General features: G+C 34.4%; 1 protein-coding gene across 3 annotated transcripts in view; it reads right to left on the bottom strand.

Annotated features, from left to right (window-relative positions):
• The window catches only part of DIAPH2 (diaphanous related formin 2), a 914,916-nt gene that overhangs the window by 479,410 nt on the left and 418,751 nt on the right, over positions 1-16,755 (bottom strand). For all 3 annotated transcript variants that reach the window (XM_037165779.2, XM_037165780.2, XM_037165781.2), the window contains one exon: positions 4,443-4,572. In XM_037165779.2, the coding sequence (XP_037021674.2) occupies positions 4,443-4,572 (130 nt within the window). The remainder of the gene's footprint in view (positions 1-4,442; positions 4,573-16,755) is intronic.

Raw genomic sequence — 16,755 nt, 5'->3', positions numbered from 1 at the left:
GGTGGTATTTCCATTTGGAAAAAATAAAGATGTTAGGCTCTGAGACAGGTAGCGCAATGGTAGGAGGCAGATAAGGTATGCATGCAAATGCTTTTTCTAGCAGAAAAAGATCCTGGGATGCAAAAATCTAAGTTACCCTAACAAATGCCTATATAAACCTATAAAAATAATTGATTCAATTATACCTTAATTAACTTGAACTAACTTGACAGGACAGATGAGATTTGCAGGCATGGGGTGCAGCATGAAATTGTACATGATAGATATATACACAAGAGTATAATATATATATTCTATGAGTAGAATATATGTTTTCATGTAAATATATATGAGTAGAATATATATGTCCTAATATAAAAATGATGTTTTTTCCAGTATCTTTGAATTGCAGAGCTCTAGGAAAATAGGTTAAGTTTATACCAAAGCTTTGCTTTACAAGGAAACAAAATAAATTTTTCCATGGATCTCACATATTTTCTTCCTTCAGTTTTCCTTTCACTTCAAAGTAATTTTTTGTCAGTTACTTTGAGGCCTATGCCTTTACTACTGAACTAAAATAAATGTGTTATCTGGTATACCAAACAGGAGAGATTCTCACTCTATCAAAATAATAACTTGGATTCTAATAATCAAAAAACACAGGAAAAAGAATTAGTAGTCATATATTTATTCTTTACATATGATTACATAATTTAATGATCAACTAAATTAGGTTCATCTTATCTATAATCCTTCAGCTTAGAATACAAGTCACTGTTTTTGGTTTTGTTTGTAAAGGTGATCATATCACAAGGAGACAGTCCATCATCAAATAAAATTAATGATATAGTGTTGATCTCTATTATCTTTGCTGGTAGACTGTGAAAAAACATATATATACACACACAGAGTACTGAAGGTGAGGGAATGAGATTTAAACAGGACTGAAATGTACATTAAGTAAACAAGATAAGAGACTCAAATACCAAGGACAAGTATTTAACTATAAATAAAAGGTCACTGGCTTGACATTTCACCATGTATTGTTTTTTTCCTGCAGACTAAATTCAAAAGTATTTTCTCCTAAGGCTTTAATATTAAAGTATTAGGAAAAAGTGAAAGGAAATACATTCTGAACTAACTTGACAGGACAGATGAAATTTGCAGGCATGGGGTGCAGCATGAAATTGTACACAGAGAAAGAAATAAAAATGACTGTAGAGGAAATATGTCTGGGCACACTGAAATGAAAACTAGGAGGAAATGAAAGAGGAATGCGACCAGGCAGAATGTACTTAAGAACTTTTTGAGTTGAGAACTCTGAGTCAGAATTTCATAGGGAAAGAAAAACAGAAGTAGTGAAAATAATGTGAGAATGGGGATTGCTGTGGCCCCAAACAGTGATATAGGAAGAGGATTTCTGGCAACAGTCTTTTGAATACACAGGCAGGGAAAATACACAAAGGCAGAAATAATCAAAATACAGATTTTGTTCTTGTAATAGATAGGGAGAAAGAAGATGGTTATATTGTAAAAGGAAAATATGAAAGGATTTACCAAAATCCAAGATACAGAAAATAAACAAATGGAACTGAATAAACTACATACTAAACTGAGACTAGAGAAACTATAGGTAGTCTTATGCTCATGATGATTCCCTTTGAACAAGGCAATAGCAATGGCTATACTATTCATAGTAGCATATCAGTTACTGCTACTACTACTACTACTACTAATAATAATAATAATAATGATAGTGGTATAGCAATTAACTGAATATTTACTATGTGCCAACCCTTTAACTGCTTACATTGAACATGGTAATTCATTTTATCTTATTGTTATTACCATTTCCATTTTACAAATGAGGAAACACGATCTTGAAAGTTTAAATTAGTAGTTCAAGTTTATACAACTGAAAAGTAATTGAGCTGGGAACAGAACTTTATAAAATCTAACTCAAAATGCTCTGATCTACAGTCTACCTTAGTAGCTAAAAGTATTATGATATGATATAGATATAGACATAGATATAGATAAACAGGTATTTAGACTTAAAAATCAAAACTGATATAAACTTCATTCCATACTTTATTAGAGTTGTTTCAGATTGTTTTGGCCAAAACTATGTTTATTAGGTATATTCATGTAAAGTATCCTTAATGTAAGAATTAAAAATCACCATTGTAAAATTGACATATTTTATGTAAACATATCCTTGATATGCTTTCACTCAAAATCTTTCTTAAATTGAATCTGTGTATTTAAGAAATTAATTTAGAAAAAAATTCTGGTATAGGACAGTGAAAAATTAATAATAGTCCTGAAATGATCCAATTTCAGAACTGGCCTTAATTTGTGACATTTCTCATATTTCAAATTATAATACCCATTTTATAAATATTGTTATTATTCCATATTAGTTATATGTTAGTATATGTGCCTGTAGTCATGAAGATGTGTTTCTAAATTCAAGGACCACTGTTGGTGGGAATGTAAACTGGTACAGACACTATGGAAAACAGTATCATATACTTCCTCAAAAAATTAAGAATTACTATATGACCCAGTACCCTTTCTTTTGGGTATCTACCCAATAAACTTGGTAACATATATTTGCAAAGTTATATGTACCTCTATGTTCATTGCAGCATTATTCATGGTGGGCAAGACATGGAGATGACCAGTGTCCCTCGATAGAGAACTAGATAAAGAAGATGTGGTACATATATACGATGGAATACTACTCAGCCATGAGGAGAGATGAAACACTGCCATCTGAGACACATGGATGGACCTTGAGAATATCATGTTAAGTGAAATAACTCAGTCAGAAAAAGCTAAGAACAATATGATTTCACTCATATGTGGGATCTAAAACTAAAAGTAACAAATAAACAAATAAGAAAAACAAACAAAATCTCACAGACACAGATAACAGTATGGTGCTTACTAGATAGAAGTGGGTGAGGGGGTAGTAAAGGATAAAGTGGGTCAAATATATGATGATAGAAGATGATTTGAACTTGGGTGGTGGACACACACAACAATATACACATGATATATTATAGAAATGTATACTTGAAACCTATATGATCAAATTAAACAATGTTACCCCAATAAATTTAATGTAAAAAAAAGAAAAACAATTGCCAGAAAGTTGCTACTATACTTGTAGTGAGTATAATTTTTCATCACATTATGAAGTTTTTTACATATAAAAGAAAGCAAATAAGCAGTACTTTGGAGATATAGTTTGCCTTGTAGTGTTACTGTGGTCCTTGGATCACAAAAGCAACATAGTAGATTAAAGAAATATGTTGAGGATTTGATTGACAATACCAGACAAGCAGAGACAACCACTAAACAAAAATATTTTCAGGTTTATAGACACATATTTTTCCCCTTCAAAGGATACTAACTGGTTTACATGGAATGTAATAAACTTGGGAAATGTATATGCTTTTGAGTCCTTATTGAAAGTCCTCTGAGTTATAGAGAAATATATTTACTATACTATAATTTCAAATACATGATTTATGGCATACTTTTTGTATCTAAGAGGGAAAAAGTACTTCTTCACATATATAATGCCATATTCCAAAAAAGGCTTCCTTAATCCTTTCACTTTTCAACTTCTTACTACAGTAGACAATACTCACTAACAAACAAAGCTAATTAGCTCAAATTACAGTTTTAGAGACGTTCCCCCCCTTCCTCTGAGGTGCCAAGTCCTGCCCATTCTAGTCCAATGATGTCCCTGCTTCCTACCACATGGGCTGCTTAGAATAACATTGAGATCTGTGAGATAACACCTTATTGCTCCATCCTTATAGTCAACCATTCTTTCATCTGACCTAATACATTCTGCCACTGGGCCTTGCTCATATTATTTGCTCTCTGGAAAGCATGTCCTTTTCATGCCTGTAAAAATCTTCTCCACAAGCTTCGCCCTTTTGGCCTCTTCCAGAAGCCTTCTCTTATCTACCCATTCTGAAGTACTTTCTTTTTTATCTAAACTGCAGTACATTATCTTTTTGTGTAGCATTTTTCATATTCATCCTTGTTTTATAAAATATTTGTATGTATGTCTTTTCTTGACTCCTAGATTTTAAACATACTCAAGCAAGAAATTCTCACAATCATTTTAATATCACCAAAAGCCCCATAGTATGGTTCCTTTGCAACCAACATACACTCCAGTGTCTATGGAATGTAAGAAGGAACAGACTATCTCATCAGATAAATGAACGCTTCAATAACCTAGCTGCATTAAAAATAAAGTAGTCTAAAGCAGGCCATTTAAACACACTATGCTGACAAACATAAGCTAATAGAAAATGTCTTCCTGTTTTTCTTATATAAAAACAGGAAAATAAGATTTTAATGGATTATTTAATCCTACCACTTAAAATATAATACTTAAGCAAAGAATAATCTCAACAAAGTTGCAAATCAATTACCTTTGCTTGCACTTTCTATATGTTCCAGTTCTTCAGGAAATTTCAGGATATCCCGGTGTTTTTCCTCACAAATTTCAGCAATAAAATGCAAGAGGGTTGTTTTTTGATCTGCTGACTTAGTATCTCTGATCTGAAATGAAATAAAAAAATTTTAGTATTTTTAGTAACACAAATATAGATTTTTTCTGAAGTGGAATGGATAAACTCAATTTATCACAAGTAAATTTTTAAAAGTTCAGAGTAGGTTCCAGTGGGGTCTAGTAACAACAATGTTCTGGATTTAAAACTGAGTTCCATATTTTAAAAATGAATTCTACATTTTGGATGACCAAAATAAGTGGAAAAACTTGAATCTATATTTTTAAAGATGTATAAATTATTCTGGCAAAATAAATGATTATCACAAGAAAATAACTTTCATTTATGTATTGATAAAAGTATTCCAAATTAACCTATGCTTGTGTTATCAGCATTCTACTTTATCCTTTATCACACAAATATATTATTAAAAGATTCATTTGTGAGGTTATACTTATTTCTAGCTATCATTTATGCAACTTAGTGTAAAAGAATAAACATGTTTTACACTCCTTTGCTTACATGAGCCATCAAAAAGGAATAATTGACATCTTCTTATGTGGTTTTATAAATGCAATCTGAGCACACAATCATGATGACATGTGTGTCCAAATTTATTTGCCTGCTCACACACTATTTCCTTTGCAGACATGGTAGAAAAGAGATGCTTTGGTTAGAAAGGTAAAAATCTTTGAAGTATAGGACACAAATATATCTATGATGCAAATCTAAGTATTTTCCTTAATATAACTCTCATATTAAACTAAGCTGCAAATGAAATCAAGGATTTACTGAAAAACAAAGGATAAATATGGCATAAAGTATCAAGTTTTCTCATCCTATTCAATATTTTAATTCTATAATCCTAAAATGATGGGTTTGTCTACTGATGTTCATGCTGATTGGGGATTTTTAGCTTTAAGGATTACTCTGTTTAGAATAAATGAGTATTCTTCAGGAACAGGTTTCGGAGAAGGCTGTGGAGGATATTTAGGTAATTACAGAGTAATTTAATTTTATTATTTTTGTGACTTAGACAAAAAAATGTGTTCAGTCAATCAGGCCTACACTGAATCTGTTTTGTGCTAAAGCTTTTTAACAGTTGTTTACAGCCCAAAGATATAAACAACTGAAAAGAAACATTAGTCACCAAGCTCAAGAAACAGCCACAGGAGGCATGATATTGAAAGTTTAAGTGGTCACAATTCTTTCTTTTAGAATTTCTAGGATTACCTTTTCCCACATAGGTAAAATATTTAAAACTCAGCATTATCATACTGATCCAGTAAACACTTTAAAATACTACAGGGTTGAAATGACACAATTCAAGGACATGATATAAGAACAAAAACCAACAAAAACCTCAAGGGCAATTTGTCTTAAGTAAGGCTTGTAGTTGCAGAGGAATCAATGGGAGGCTCACTTTCCTAAAGAAAAGTCTTTACCTGAGATTACGGTTATGTGGTGTTATGCATTCACAAAGTCGTTTTCTGAGTATGCTTGATATTCCAAAAAATAAGAAAATTAACACTGACTTTTTTATACAAATTATTGAACTCCTAAATGCTGAAGTCTACAAAAATCAGATTAGGGAAAACCAAAGGTACATCTTCTGAAGGGAAAGGAAACTGATCTAGATGTTATGAACTTTGTGGTGACAAATATACACACAAAAAAAAACTCACCTAATTTTGGGGGGCACCAAACTGTACAAATATAATTTTTTAAATGCACATGACCAAACAGTAGAAAATAAAACACAAAAATGAAAAAATAGCATGGTGCTCATATGTCAATTTTATATTTAAAACTTCAGGTGCTGAGCCCTGGCTGGTGTAGCTCAGTGGATTGAGTGCGGGCCTGCAACCCACACAATCGCGGTTCGATTCCCAGTCAGGGCACATGCCTAGGTTGCAGGCCAGTTCCCTGCAGGCCAGTTCCCAGCAGAGGACGCACAAAAGGCAACCATACATTGATGTTTCTCTCCCTCTCTCCTCCCCCTCCTTCCCCTCTAAAGATAAATAAATAAAATCTTAAAAAATAAAAAAAACTTCAGGTGCTGACATACACATTTATGAGTGCTTAATTTTCAATAATTTTAAGTGATAATTATCTATTCATAATATGTCCATTAATTTAATTTCTTTTAAGAATTTTAGTAGCATCAATGGCTACATTTTAAGAAGATAAATAAAGCACAACATTTCAGTTAAAATATATCTTGGTATCTTTGTCAAAATTAGAAAGAGTTTTAGAAAGAGTATACATTATTTTTTAGAAATGCAACATCCCCTTCAAAGCATGGACAAATGTGGCCAAGTGCCTGTCTTATCAAGTTAAGAAATACCTTAGCTGGTACAGGAGACAAACAGATAAATCTATATTGCAATATTTTTTTAAATAACCCCACACACAAGAGCCCATTTTAAGGTTTCAAACTGGAAGACAATAATCATGACAATTATGTAGTCTTGTTTATTTTTCTCCATGTATATGACCCTTAGACCGATATACAATCTTAATATTAAAATAGAACGGGAAATAATTTTTGCTTATGAGAATATATTTACTTTGTATTATCATATTTTCAGTCTCTCTTACCACAAATACACCATTCACACATTAGTCACTGTCTCTGTCAGGAACTATGGTGTTGCTCAATGTCAACACAGAAGGCAACAAAGAACACTGACCTCCAGCAATTCTAATGGCTAATGGCATTTATTTAATAATTTGCTATTGCAACTGTACTAGGTAGATATATTCATCTCTTGTGGTACTATAAAAGTAACTTAATCTGAGTTTGTGTCAAATTACTTCGAAAGTATTTTGTGTTAGTTTATTAAGAAATAAAATTGTTGAGCACGGGCCTGCGAACCAGACAATCGCAGTTCGATTCCCAGTCAGGGCACATGCCTGGGTTGCAGACCAGTTCCCTGCAGGCCAGTTCCCAGCAGGGGACGCACAAAAGGCAACCATACATTGATGTTTCTCTCCCTCTCTCCTTTCCTTCCCCTCTAAAGATAAATAAATAAAATATTTTTTAAAAAAAGAAATAAAATTGTTTTCCACTTGATATCTGGTTAACTAGAAATAATGTTAATTTTACACTAACATCCAATATTCCAGTACTAGTTGCCCAGACTGCCTAAGTCTCAGTGGTGACTTTACACATTTGAAGGTTTGCTGCAGCAAGGAGCTTGTTTGCATCCATGCCTCTGTTACCCTCTCTCCCTCTCACTAATCACTGCCTTTAGAAGATGCAAAAGAATGAAGAAAGTGGTAACCCTACAATTCTCTCTTTTGTATTTCTTTCCATACAATGAAAACACAAACAGCAGTTCCAGAAATTGGAAATCTCTGAAAAAATTCAAAACATTTTATATTTTACAAGCTGAGTTATCAACAAGTGATCACAATAAAACTAAGAAATAATTCACTACAATCACTGATAAAGTGCCATTAGTTAATAAACCATGTAGCAATTTTAATTATAATCAACTGACCAATGAATGTTAACCATAAAGATTAATAACTGAATTTATACTAATTTATCTACCTAATCTTTAATAACTTGTGATATGGTACATGAATATTAAATAGCTTTAACAGAACAAGATCTTTTCTGCAGCAAATTCTGATAATTTTTCTTCTAATAAATATGAGTGCTATATTATGTTATGGAAGAAAATGTTTAGAATGGACATATTCAAAAACATTTCCAAAACTTTCACTAGGCTGACAGCAAAAATATCTGAACTAACGACCATGTAAAATATTTTTTTCATTTCAAATATTCTCATTCAAGCTTGAAAATGTGCAGATTTTGTCCTGTCTTTGAAATCAGGCAGTCTGAGCATAGAGAAGCAAGCACACCACCAGAGAGCCTGAGAAAACAACATTTTAATAATCTACTGCATTCACACTCAGTCTTTCTGTGAAGGACCCCTTCTGTAGTTAATTTTCCCTTCTGCTGAGATGTAAGCTTATTTCTACTTCCTCTGTCCTCAGTGGGAACCAAAAATAACTGGTCACGATCCTGTGTATAACCCCCTCTCATAGAGTAAAGTTCCCATCTCTTGTGTTCTGTTCTCTAAACCAGTGATTTTCAACCTTTTTCATCTCAGGGCACATGTAAACTAATTACTAAAATTCTGTACCACACACATACACACACACTATAGGTATACATGCATACACACATATAGTACATTTATATATAATATATAGTACATATTTGGGGGGGTTCATCAGACAAAATAGCAGGTATAATTTTGATTCATTCACACCAGATGACTATTCTTGTGTTGGTTGTTGTAAGTTTTTAATTTGACAATCTAAGGGAAAAGAGGTCAGTGTCATGACTAAACACTCAGGTATTATCTGACTGCTTAACAGTCAAGAATCTAAAAATTCCTGTGGCACACAGGTTGAAGATTGCTGTTCTAAACCCAAGAATTTCACTGAATTTAACCTCCCCACAATGATGTTAGTAAACAAATGTTTAATTTTTCAGGATAAAAAAACATTTAATTTTTCAAATTAACTAATTTTAATTATAAATTAATTTTATAATTAGTTATAATTTATATATTATGGAATATATATGATGGAATATTTTATATTATATATCCATATATTTAAGAATGAATTATAGAATATATATGTGACAGGAATAATTAATATCCATTTAAAGTTTTCATTGTAAAGGCTCCTATCATTTACTCAAATAGTATATAAGGTTCTTGGCTTAAAAGGCCCTTTGTGAACTGGCCTTTCCCTGCCTTTCTACCCTGTTCCTGCTATATACCCTTCTTTTCAGCCTGACAATATACAAGAAAAATATACAAGGAACCAACAGTGAATGTAAGGAAACCAGGACTCAAATAAACAATTTAGAAAAAAAAGGAAGAAATAAACATTCAATCACAACAGAATGAAGAAACAAGAATTCAAAAAAAAAATTGAAGAGAGGCTTAGGAACCTGTGGGACACCTTTAAACATTCTAACATATGAATCATAGGGGTAGCAGAAGGAGAAGAGGAAGAGCAAGAAATAAAAAAGTTATTTGAAAAAATAATGAAAGAAAACTTCCCCAATCTGGTGAAGGAAATAGAGATACAAGTCCAGGAAGCACAGAGAGTCTCAAACAAGTTGGACCCAAAGAGGCCCACGCCAACACACATCATAGTTAAATTACCCAAGACTAAAGATAAGGAGAGAATCTTAAAAGCAGCAAGAGTAAATAAGAGAGTAACCTACAAAGGAGTGCCCATAAAATTATCAGATGATTTCTCAAAAGAAACCTGGCAGGCAAGAAGGGGCTGAAAACAAATATTTGAAGTCATGAAAGGCAAGGACCTACATCCAAGATTACTTTACCCTGTCCAGAAAAGCTATCATTTAAGATGGAAGGGCACAAACAAACAAGCAAAATATAACCAAAGACACTTACTTGAGAACAGGCTAACAGTGACCAAAAGGGAGGGAATTTCAGGGGAAAAGGGTGAAGGGTTTGCAGGAACAATTATACAGGACGCATGGACAATACGGGGTGGGGTGTGGAAAGGGGAGGAAGGTGTGGAGGGTTGGAGAGTTGGGGTGGGGGGAAAAGGCAGAAAACTGTACTTTAACAATAAAAAAAAAAGATGGAAGGGAAGATAAAGTGCTTTCCAGATAAGATAAACTTAAAGGAGTTAATCATCACCAAGTCCTTATTATAAGAAATGTTACAGGAACCTATCTAAGAAAAAGATGATGATCAAAACTATTAACAGTAAAATGACAGCAACCTCACAATTGCAAACAACTGAACCTAAAACCAAAACAAAATCAAAACATACTAGAAAAACAACTATAAAAGGAACAGAATCACAGAAACAGAGATTCACATGGAGGTTTATCTGCAGTGAGGAGGAGGGAGCAGAATGGGGGAATAGGGAATAAGAAGCATAATTGGTAGGTACAAAAAGCATAATTGGTAGACAGGGGGAGGTTAAGAATAGTAGTATAAATGGAGAAGCCAAAGAACTTGTATGCATGACCCATGGACACAAATTAAAGGGATGACTGCTAGAGGGAACTGGGGGTACCAGGTGGAGGTGGGGAAAGGGGGGATAAAAATGGGACAACTGTAATAGCATAATCAATAAAATATAGTTAAAAATTCAATGGTTCTCTATACTTTATATAATAAAATTCAAATTTCTAATCAGAATAGTAATCAGCACAGATTTTGGATTCAGACAGAACAAGGTTTGAACCTTCATTCTTTTTTTCTTATTTTTTAAGTTTGTTATAAAGATTTTATTCATTTATCTTTAGAGGAGGAGAGAGGGAAAGAGGGAGAGAAACATCAATGTATGGTTGCCTCTCATGTGTCCCCCGCTAGAAACTGGCCTGCACTCCAGGCATGTGCCCTGACTGGGAATCAAATCGTGATCCCTTAGTTCACAGGCCTGCACTCAATCCACTGAGCTACACCAGCCAGGGAGGTGAACCTTCATTCTTTCATTCCCTAGTTGTATGACCTTGGGCAAGTTACTTAACACTCTATATCTCAGCTTTCCCAGCCATAAAATGGGCATCGAATAATACTTGTGCTTATAGATTTGCACAATTGACTAAGGTAATATATTATCAAGACCATATCAATATCCAGATTAGAAGTGATGGGAGCCAGTTGTAGGGCCATCTACACAAAGAAGGGATGTGGAGCCATCTCCACACAGAATTAGTCATTATCATAACCTTAAAGTCCTTTGTGCTTTCGCCCCGTTACCATCATGATCATATCTCTACCTCTAGCTATTATCCTTTACTTAACCCCCTTCAGCCATGCTAGGCTCCTAGCTGTTGCTCCTTGTATTCACCAGGCATGTGTCTTACTCAGAGCCTGTATGAGGGCTTTTTCTTTGCATGGAAGGTTTTGCTTTTACTGAGCTGCATCTTTCACTTCTGTCTAACATCTATTCTTAAAAGCCACTTTCTCACCATGGCCTTTTCTAGCCTGTCTAAAATTGCAATACACACTCCTAACACCTCTTACCTCCTCCCTCTTTCATTTTTCTTCAGAGCAATTATCTCAAATACATTATATACTCTATTTTCTTATTTACTGAATAGCTCTTTCCATTTTGACTAGAATGTCAGCGACACAAGTACAGGACTTTTTTTCTTCTTTTCATCCTTTTCTATACCTAGAATTCAGAACAATGGCCTGCACATAATCAGTACTTAATACCTTAATATATATTTGTTGAAGGCAAAAATGGGTGAAGATTTCTATCAATTTTCTTATGTTCTTTGTAAACTTAGATGCCCTTCTTCTCTTATCAGGTGGTAGTATGCTACCCTCCCTTAAGGGGGAGTGGACCAACACTTGTTACCACCCATCTATCATGTGCCTATAGACCAGGTGCTTTGATAAGGCACTTCATATGCATCACTTTTTTAAAATTATAATTCTCAAATTTTTCAGTGTGTTAGTTATTAGTATGCCCGTTTTATAGATAAGGGACTAGATTTAGAGTACTTTAATTGCTTGACCGAGGTCACACAGTTAGTCAGAGGTGGTGCCAGAACACAGGATGATAACTTATGTATGCTGCCTGTATAATAGGTACTGGACTGAATTAAGTGTCATGGTTGATGGAGAAGGTGTGTGAGAAGGGGCAGATGTGGGGGTGGCATTTAAAGAGTGGTGCTAATGAGCTTTTCTCATCTTTCTTGAACAGAATTAATAAATTCAGTTTTTGTTTTCCAATAGTGGTTCTATGTACTTGCTACAGCATTTGTCCCACAGTCTCACCTACCAGACTGTGAACTCATTAAAAATGAGAACTATGTCAATTCTGTTCAGTAAATGTTCATTGAATGAATAAATGTGAAAGAGACGACAAAGGTAATTAGGACCAACTTGATGATTAGAGAAACCTTTGGTGACCTTCAAGCACAGTTTCAATACAGTGCCGGAATCCAAAATTAAAAAGAATGACTAGGAAGAAATAAGAGGTAATATATAAGTTAATTTATTAAAAATAGTGACTGTGGATAATAACTAGGCAATAATTTTAGAGGGGGCAGCAGAGCCAAGAGCTGGAAAACAGTAAGACTAGTGACAAAAATTATTATAACTCTGTCCCGAATAAGTTCAGCATCATTTGGCCTCAGGGGTTGAAAGAATGGAAGGACTAAGAATTAAAAACCGTGAGAAAGGTGAATGCATGGGCAATGACCACCTCACTAATTCTGACAACATGGTCTCTGAACCTACAGTATCGGCATCACCTCAGAACTTGGGAGAAATGAAAATTTGGAGGTCAAATACCAAATCGCTAAATCTGAAACTTGAGGGTGTTGTCTATCAACCTGTGTTTTAACATACTGGAAAAATAATTCTGGTATCACCTCTAGGTGATTCTGATGCATGCTAAATTTTGAGAATCATTAGACTTCCTTGAAAGAAATGTTCAGATAAGAGATGCTTGACAATTGCCCACAGCTCACCTGTGCCCCCTCACAATTACTTTTACATGTAACAAGTCAAAAGCATCAACATAATTCCAAAGCTTAGTGTCAATGTCAATCTAGTGAGGAACTGTCTAGCAATCCGTGGCATCTGAAGGACAGAATCACTATGAATGTTCTTAATTAATTTACATAAAATGAGACTGATTTGTATAATTTACTACATACTTATCCAAGAGTAGATGGCCCACACAATATGCTCCGTGCTGTAAAGATTTTAGGTACACTGTCCATAAGTCTTCTAAATGGTCTTTCATCCTTCTCCTAAACTGTACTGAAAGTATATTTACATGATGCTGCAGTATTTCTTGTCTACTCTGTATTACCAGAGTGATGGAGTACATAACCCAGCAGATCATTCAGCCTTTTCAACTCTAACTCAAGCAATAGACTTGTTTCTTATTGGCAAATCTGAATTGTTACTTAGATATTTACTCAAGATTTTGTTTATCTTTAATTGTATTTTTCCATTATCATTTAGTCCCCTTATACAGCCCTCTCCACAATCTCCAGCTATCCACGCCCATGAATCCTTTTTCCTTGTCCCTTGATCCCTCCATCCCTTAACCTGCCCCTGCCCCATAACTGTCATCTTGTTCTATGAGTCTGCCTCTGTTTTGCTTGCTAGTTGAGTTTGTTCACTAGATTCGACATATAAGTGAAATCATATGGTATTTGCCTTTCTCTGACTGGCTTATTTCACTTAGCATGATGTTCTCCAGGTCCATCCATGCTGTCACAAAGGGATATTTTCTTCCTTTTTACTCAAAACTTTTGAATGAGAATATCAAATTTTAGTTCTAGACATCAGGTTGTAATTCTTTCCATAAAACTTTTATACTGCAAATGTATTTCCTACTTCTAATTTCAGGGCTAATGTGCACTGGATTTAAGGAGACAAACACCTCAATACATAACATCATACAGAGTTTATTTATATGCAGAGATCAGAACACAGTGGGTGAATGAATGTAAAAAAAAAAAAAAAAGGTGGCAGGAAGAGGAAGCATATTCCCTGTCCATGACACAGGCACACTGTATTTGATACTTGGCAACCCCATTTGCGGTTGAAGGCCCAGAGTGAGAATCTGTTCATGGATTATCTACCATACATTATACAGGAACAACAAAGTCATGGAACTTCTATTCCTATGAATCACACCCACCTTGCAGAGTGGCACAGAGAATTATCAGCACAACTAAAAGAGCACATAGACAGCCAGCTGCAGGAAGATGTTCTCTTCCAAAAAGAGGCAAGAATGTGCAGGAGGAACACCAGGTTTCCTTGCACAAATTGCTGTAGAATGAGTATTTATCAGACACAAATCTGATTTTCATATAAAAGGCAAAAGAAATGAGGTGGCAAAGCAGTGTGGATATTACTAAGGAAAAAGTTTCAGAACACATTTAAAGCAGGTCTGTATTTAAAATGCAAGAAAATTTTAATGCAAGATAGGAAACCTTCTATATAGATTGCATCTAAAGGGAGGCCTTCATCCACCAACCGCCCTTTTCCCATTGGTGTTTATACAAATGGCCATATCAAACTCAGCAAACTTATCAACAGATCCAGTACTCAGGATAAACTGATATGGCCTAATCCCTCTGTGTCAAGGAGAATGTTCTGACAGACAGCAAGACCATGCAATATATATTTGAATTGGATTGCCCTGGGCAAGAAAGGAGAGAGTGAAATGCAGTGAAGGTATCTAGTTGACTCACTGAGATAAGCCCATCTAAACTACCAATACCATTAGATAATTCAATTTCATTTCTTTTCAGTAAAAATTTCCCTAATCATGGCTTCTTTTATCCCTATTATATTTGTATATTCATGGAACAGTTAATATTTTAGCAATCATGAATGCTCCAGTGCATATATCAAAACAACCACTACTGTTTGCCAGTCTTGACACAGCACATGAATTCTAATGTTAGCCTCCTTTATTTAAAGAAAATGAAGTTCTGTGTTCTCTGCCAGAGGTTGTTTACAAATTATTGCTTTTTTCAACACCACCACACAATGCAATAACACTTAAGAGCATGCAATTTTTAAAGATTTTATTTTTTTAGAGACAGGGGAAGGGAGGGAGAAAGAGAGGGAAAGAATCAGCAATGAGAAAGAGAAACATAGATTATTTGCCTCCCACATGCCCCCAACCAGGGACCTGGCCTGCAACCCAGGCATGTGCCCTGACTGGGAATTGAACCAGTGACCCTTTGCTTTGCAGGCTGGTGCTCAATCCACTGAGCCACACCAGCCGGCAGACAGCATGTATTTTGAAGGATTGAAACTGCTGTAAAGATGTTAGCTCTGTTGCTATCGCCAGCCAGGTTTAATATGCATGCTCTCCTGGTTTTATTTCTAAATTTGTCATTAAAAATAATTTTCTGGGCTCTACATGACCAGGGCTGACAATAACTCAGCCAAAAGTAACTGACAGTAGAAAGACATCTTAATTCTTTATATAGGCTCGATCTTCCCTGTTTTACAGTCTTAATGTTGGTATTATAATGATATTTCCAACAAAAAGGGAACACATATCAGTTGTGTAAAAGTCAAACAATTTAAGATTTTTACATTTGTTAGGTTAATTTATGATAGCAATCTGTGAAAGAACAGCATGAACTTGAAACCATGACAACATTAAATAGCACAAGTATTCACTTCAAGTGTCAACCTTTAGGCCCAGCAGGCCATTTGTGATTTAGTTTCCCAGAGAAGACAATTGTGCTTCCTGCCCTTCCTGCTCCAGCTGTCAACATTTTCCCTTGTAGCTTCACTTATTCAAGGACAATGCCCTGCATGTATGTACTAGCCTGAATAGCCTAGACTAGTGGCAAATCAACAAACACTTGTGCTTATTTTAGGAAAGGCCCCACATAATTAATAAATTATGTCTATACTTTAAAAGGAAAAGCTGGATTGGTACTTTAAAGTGATCTTACCTAATCAACCTGTCTATAGTAGGCTTATCAAATAAAAATTCCTCTCAGAACAGATTTAACAAAAACCAAATTATTTTAAATTGGTATAGAAATAGTTTACAAGCATGAATACCTCTAGGGTATTAAGTGGTTTCTTCTCAGAAATGGTTAAACAACAAAAACGTTTTTTTTTTTTTTCCTGAGCATTTTACTTAACACAACTGTTTCAAATGTATAAGGTTTGAAACTGGGTGAAATAGTTTTTGAGGTTTTGTTCCTGTATATATAGCTTTAAAGATTATCACCAACACCAAAAGGGTGTATAAAACTGATTTTGCTATGTACATATACTGTAAATAAAACATATTTGGTGGTTAACCATTAGTGGTATTAGCTATTGAAGAACTCGGAAGGTCTAAGACATGTAAAATTTGGTAAAGCATAATTAGAATTTAGCATTGAGGAGCAGCTAGTCAGAGGTGAGTTACATAACTATGCTGATGTTTGTATCTATATCCATTCACTCATTTCTACCACTGTGTTCTATTCTACCATATGCACATAAATTTGGTGTTTTGAAATGAAAGCATCTCATTAGAATTACATAAATATGTCATGGATGTATGAATTAATTTGATCAGATTTCTTTTATCTGTTTACACTGAGGAATGGGGTTTTATTTTATTAATTTATAATTCATACTGTTTACTTCCAGAGAGTATTAGAATTGGTGATTATGAGAATACTTTGGAGTATAAACATAGTAGATAATTTTTT

Source organism: Artibeus jamaicensis, unplaced genomic scaffold (genome assembly GCF_021234435.1).
Source record: "Artibeus jamaicensis isolate MK-2021 breed Jamaican fruit bat unplaced genomic scaffold, CSHL_Jam_final scaffold_461, whole genome shotgun sequence".
NCBI lineage: Eukaryota > Metazoa > Chordata > Mammalia > Chiroptera > Phyllostomidae > Artibeus > Artibeus jamaicensis.
The sequence above is the reverse complement of the archived record's forward strand: the minus strand, read 5'-3'. Positions and strand labels throughout refer to the sequence as shown.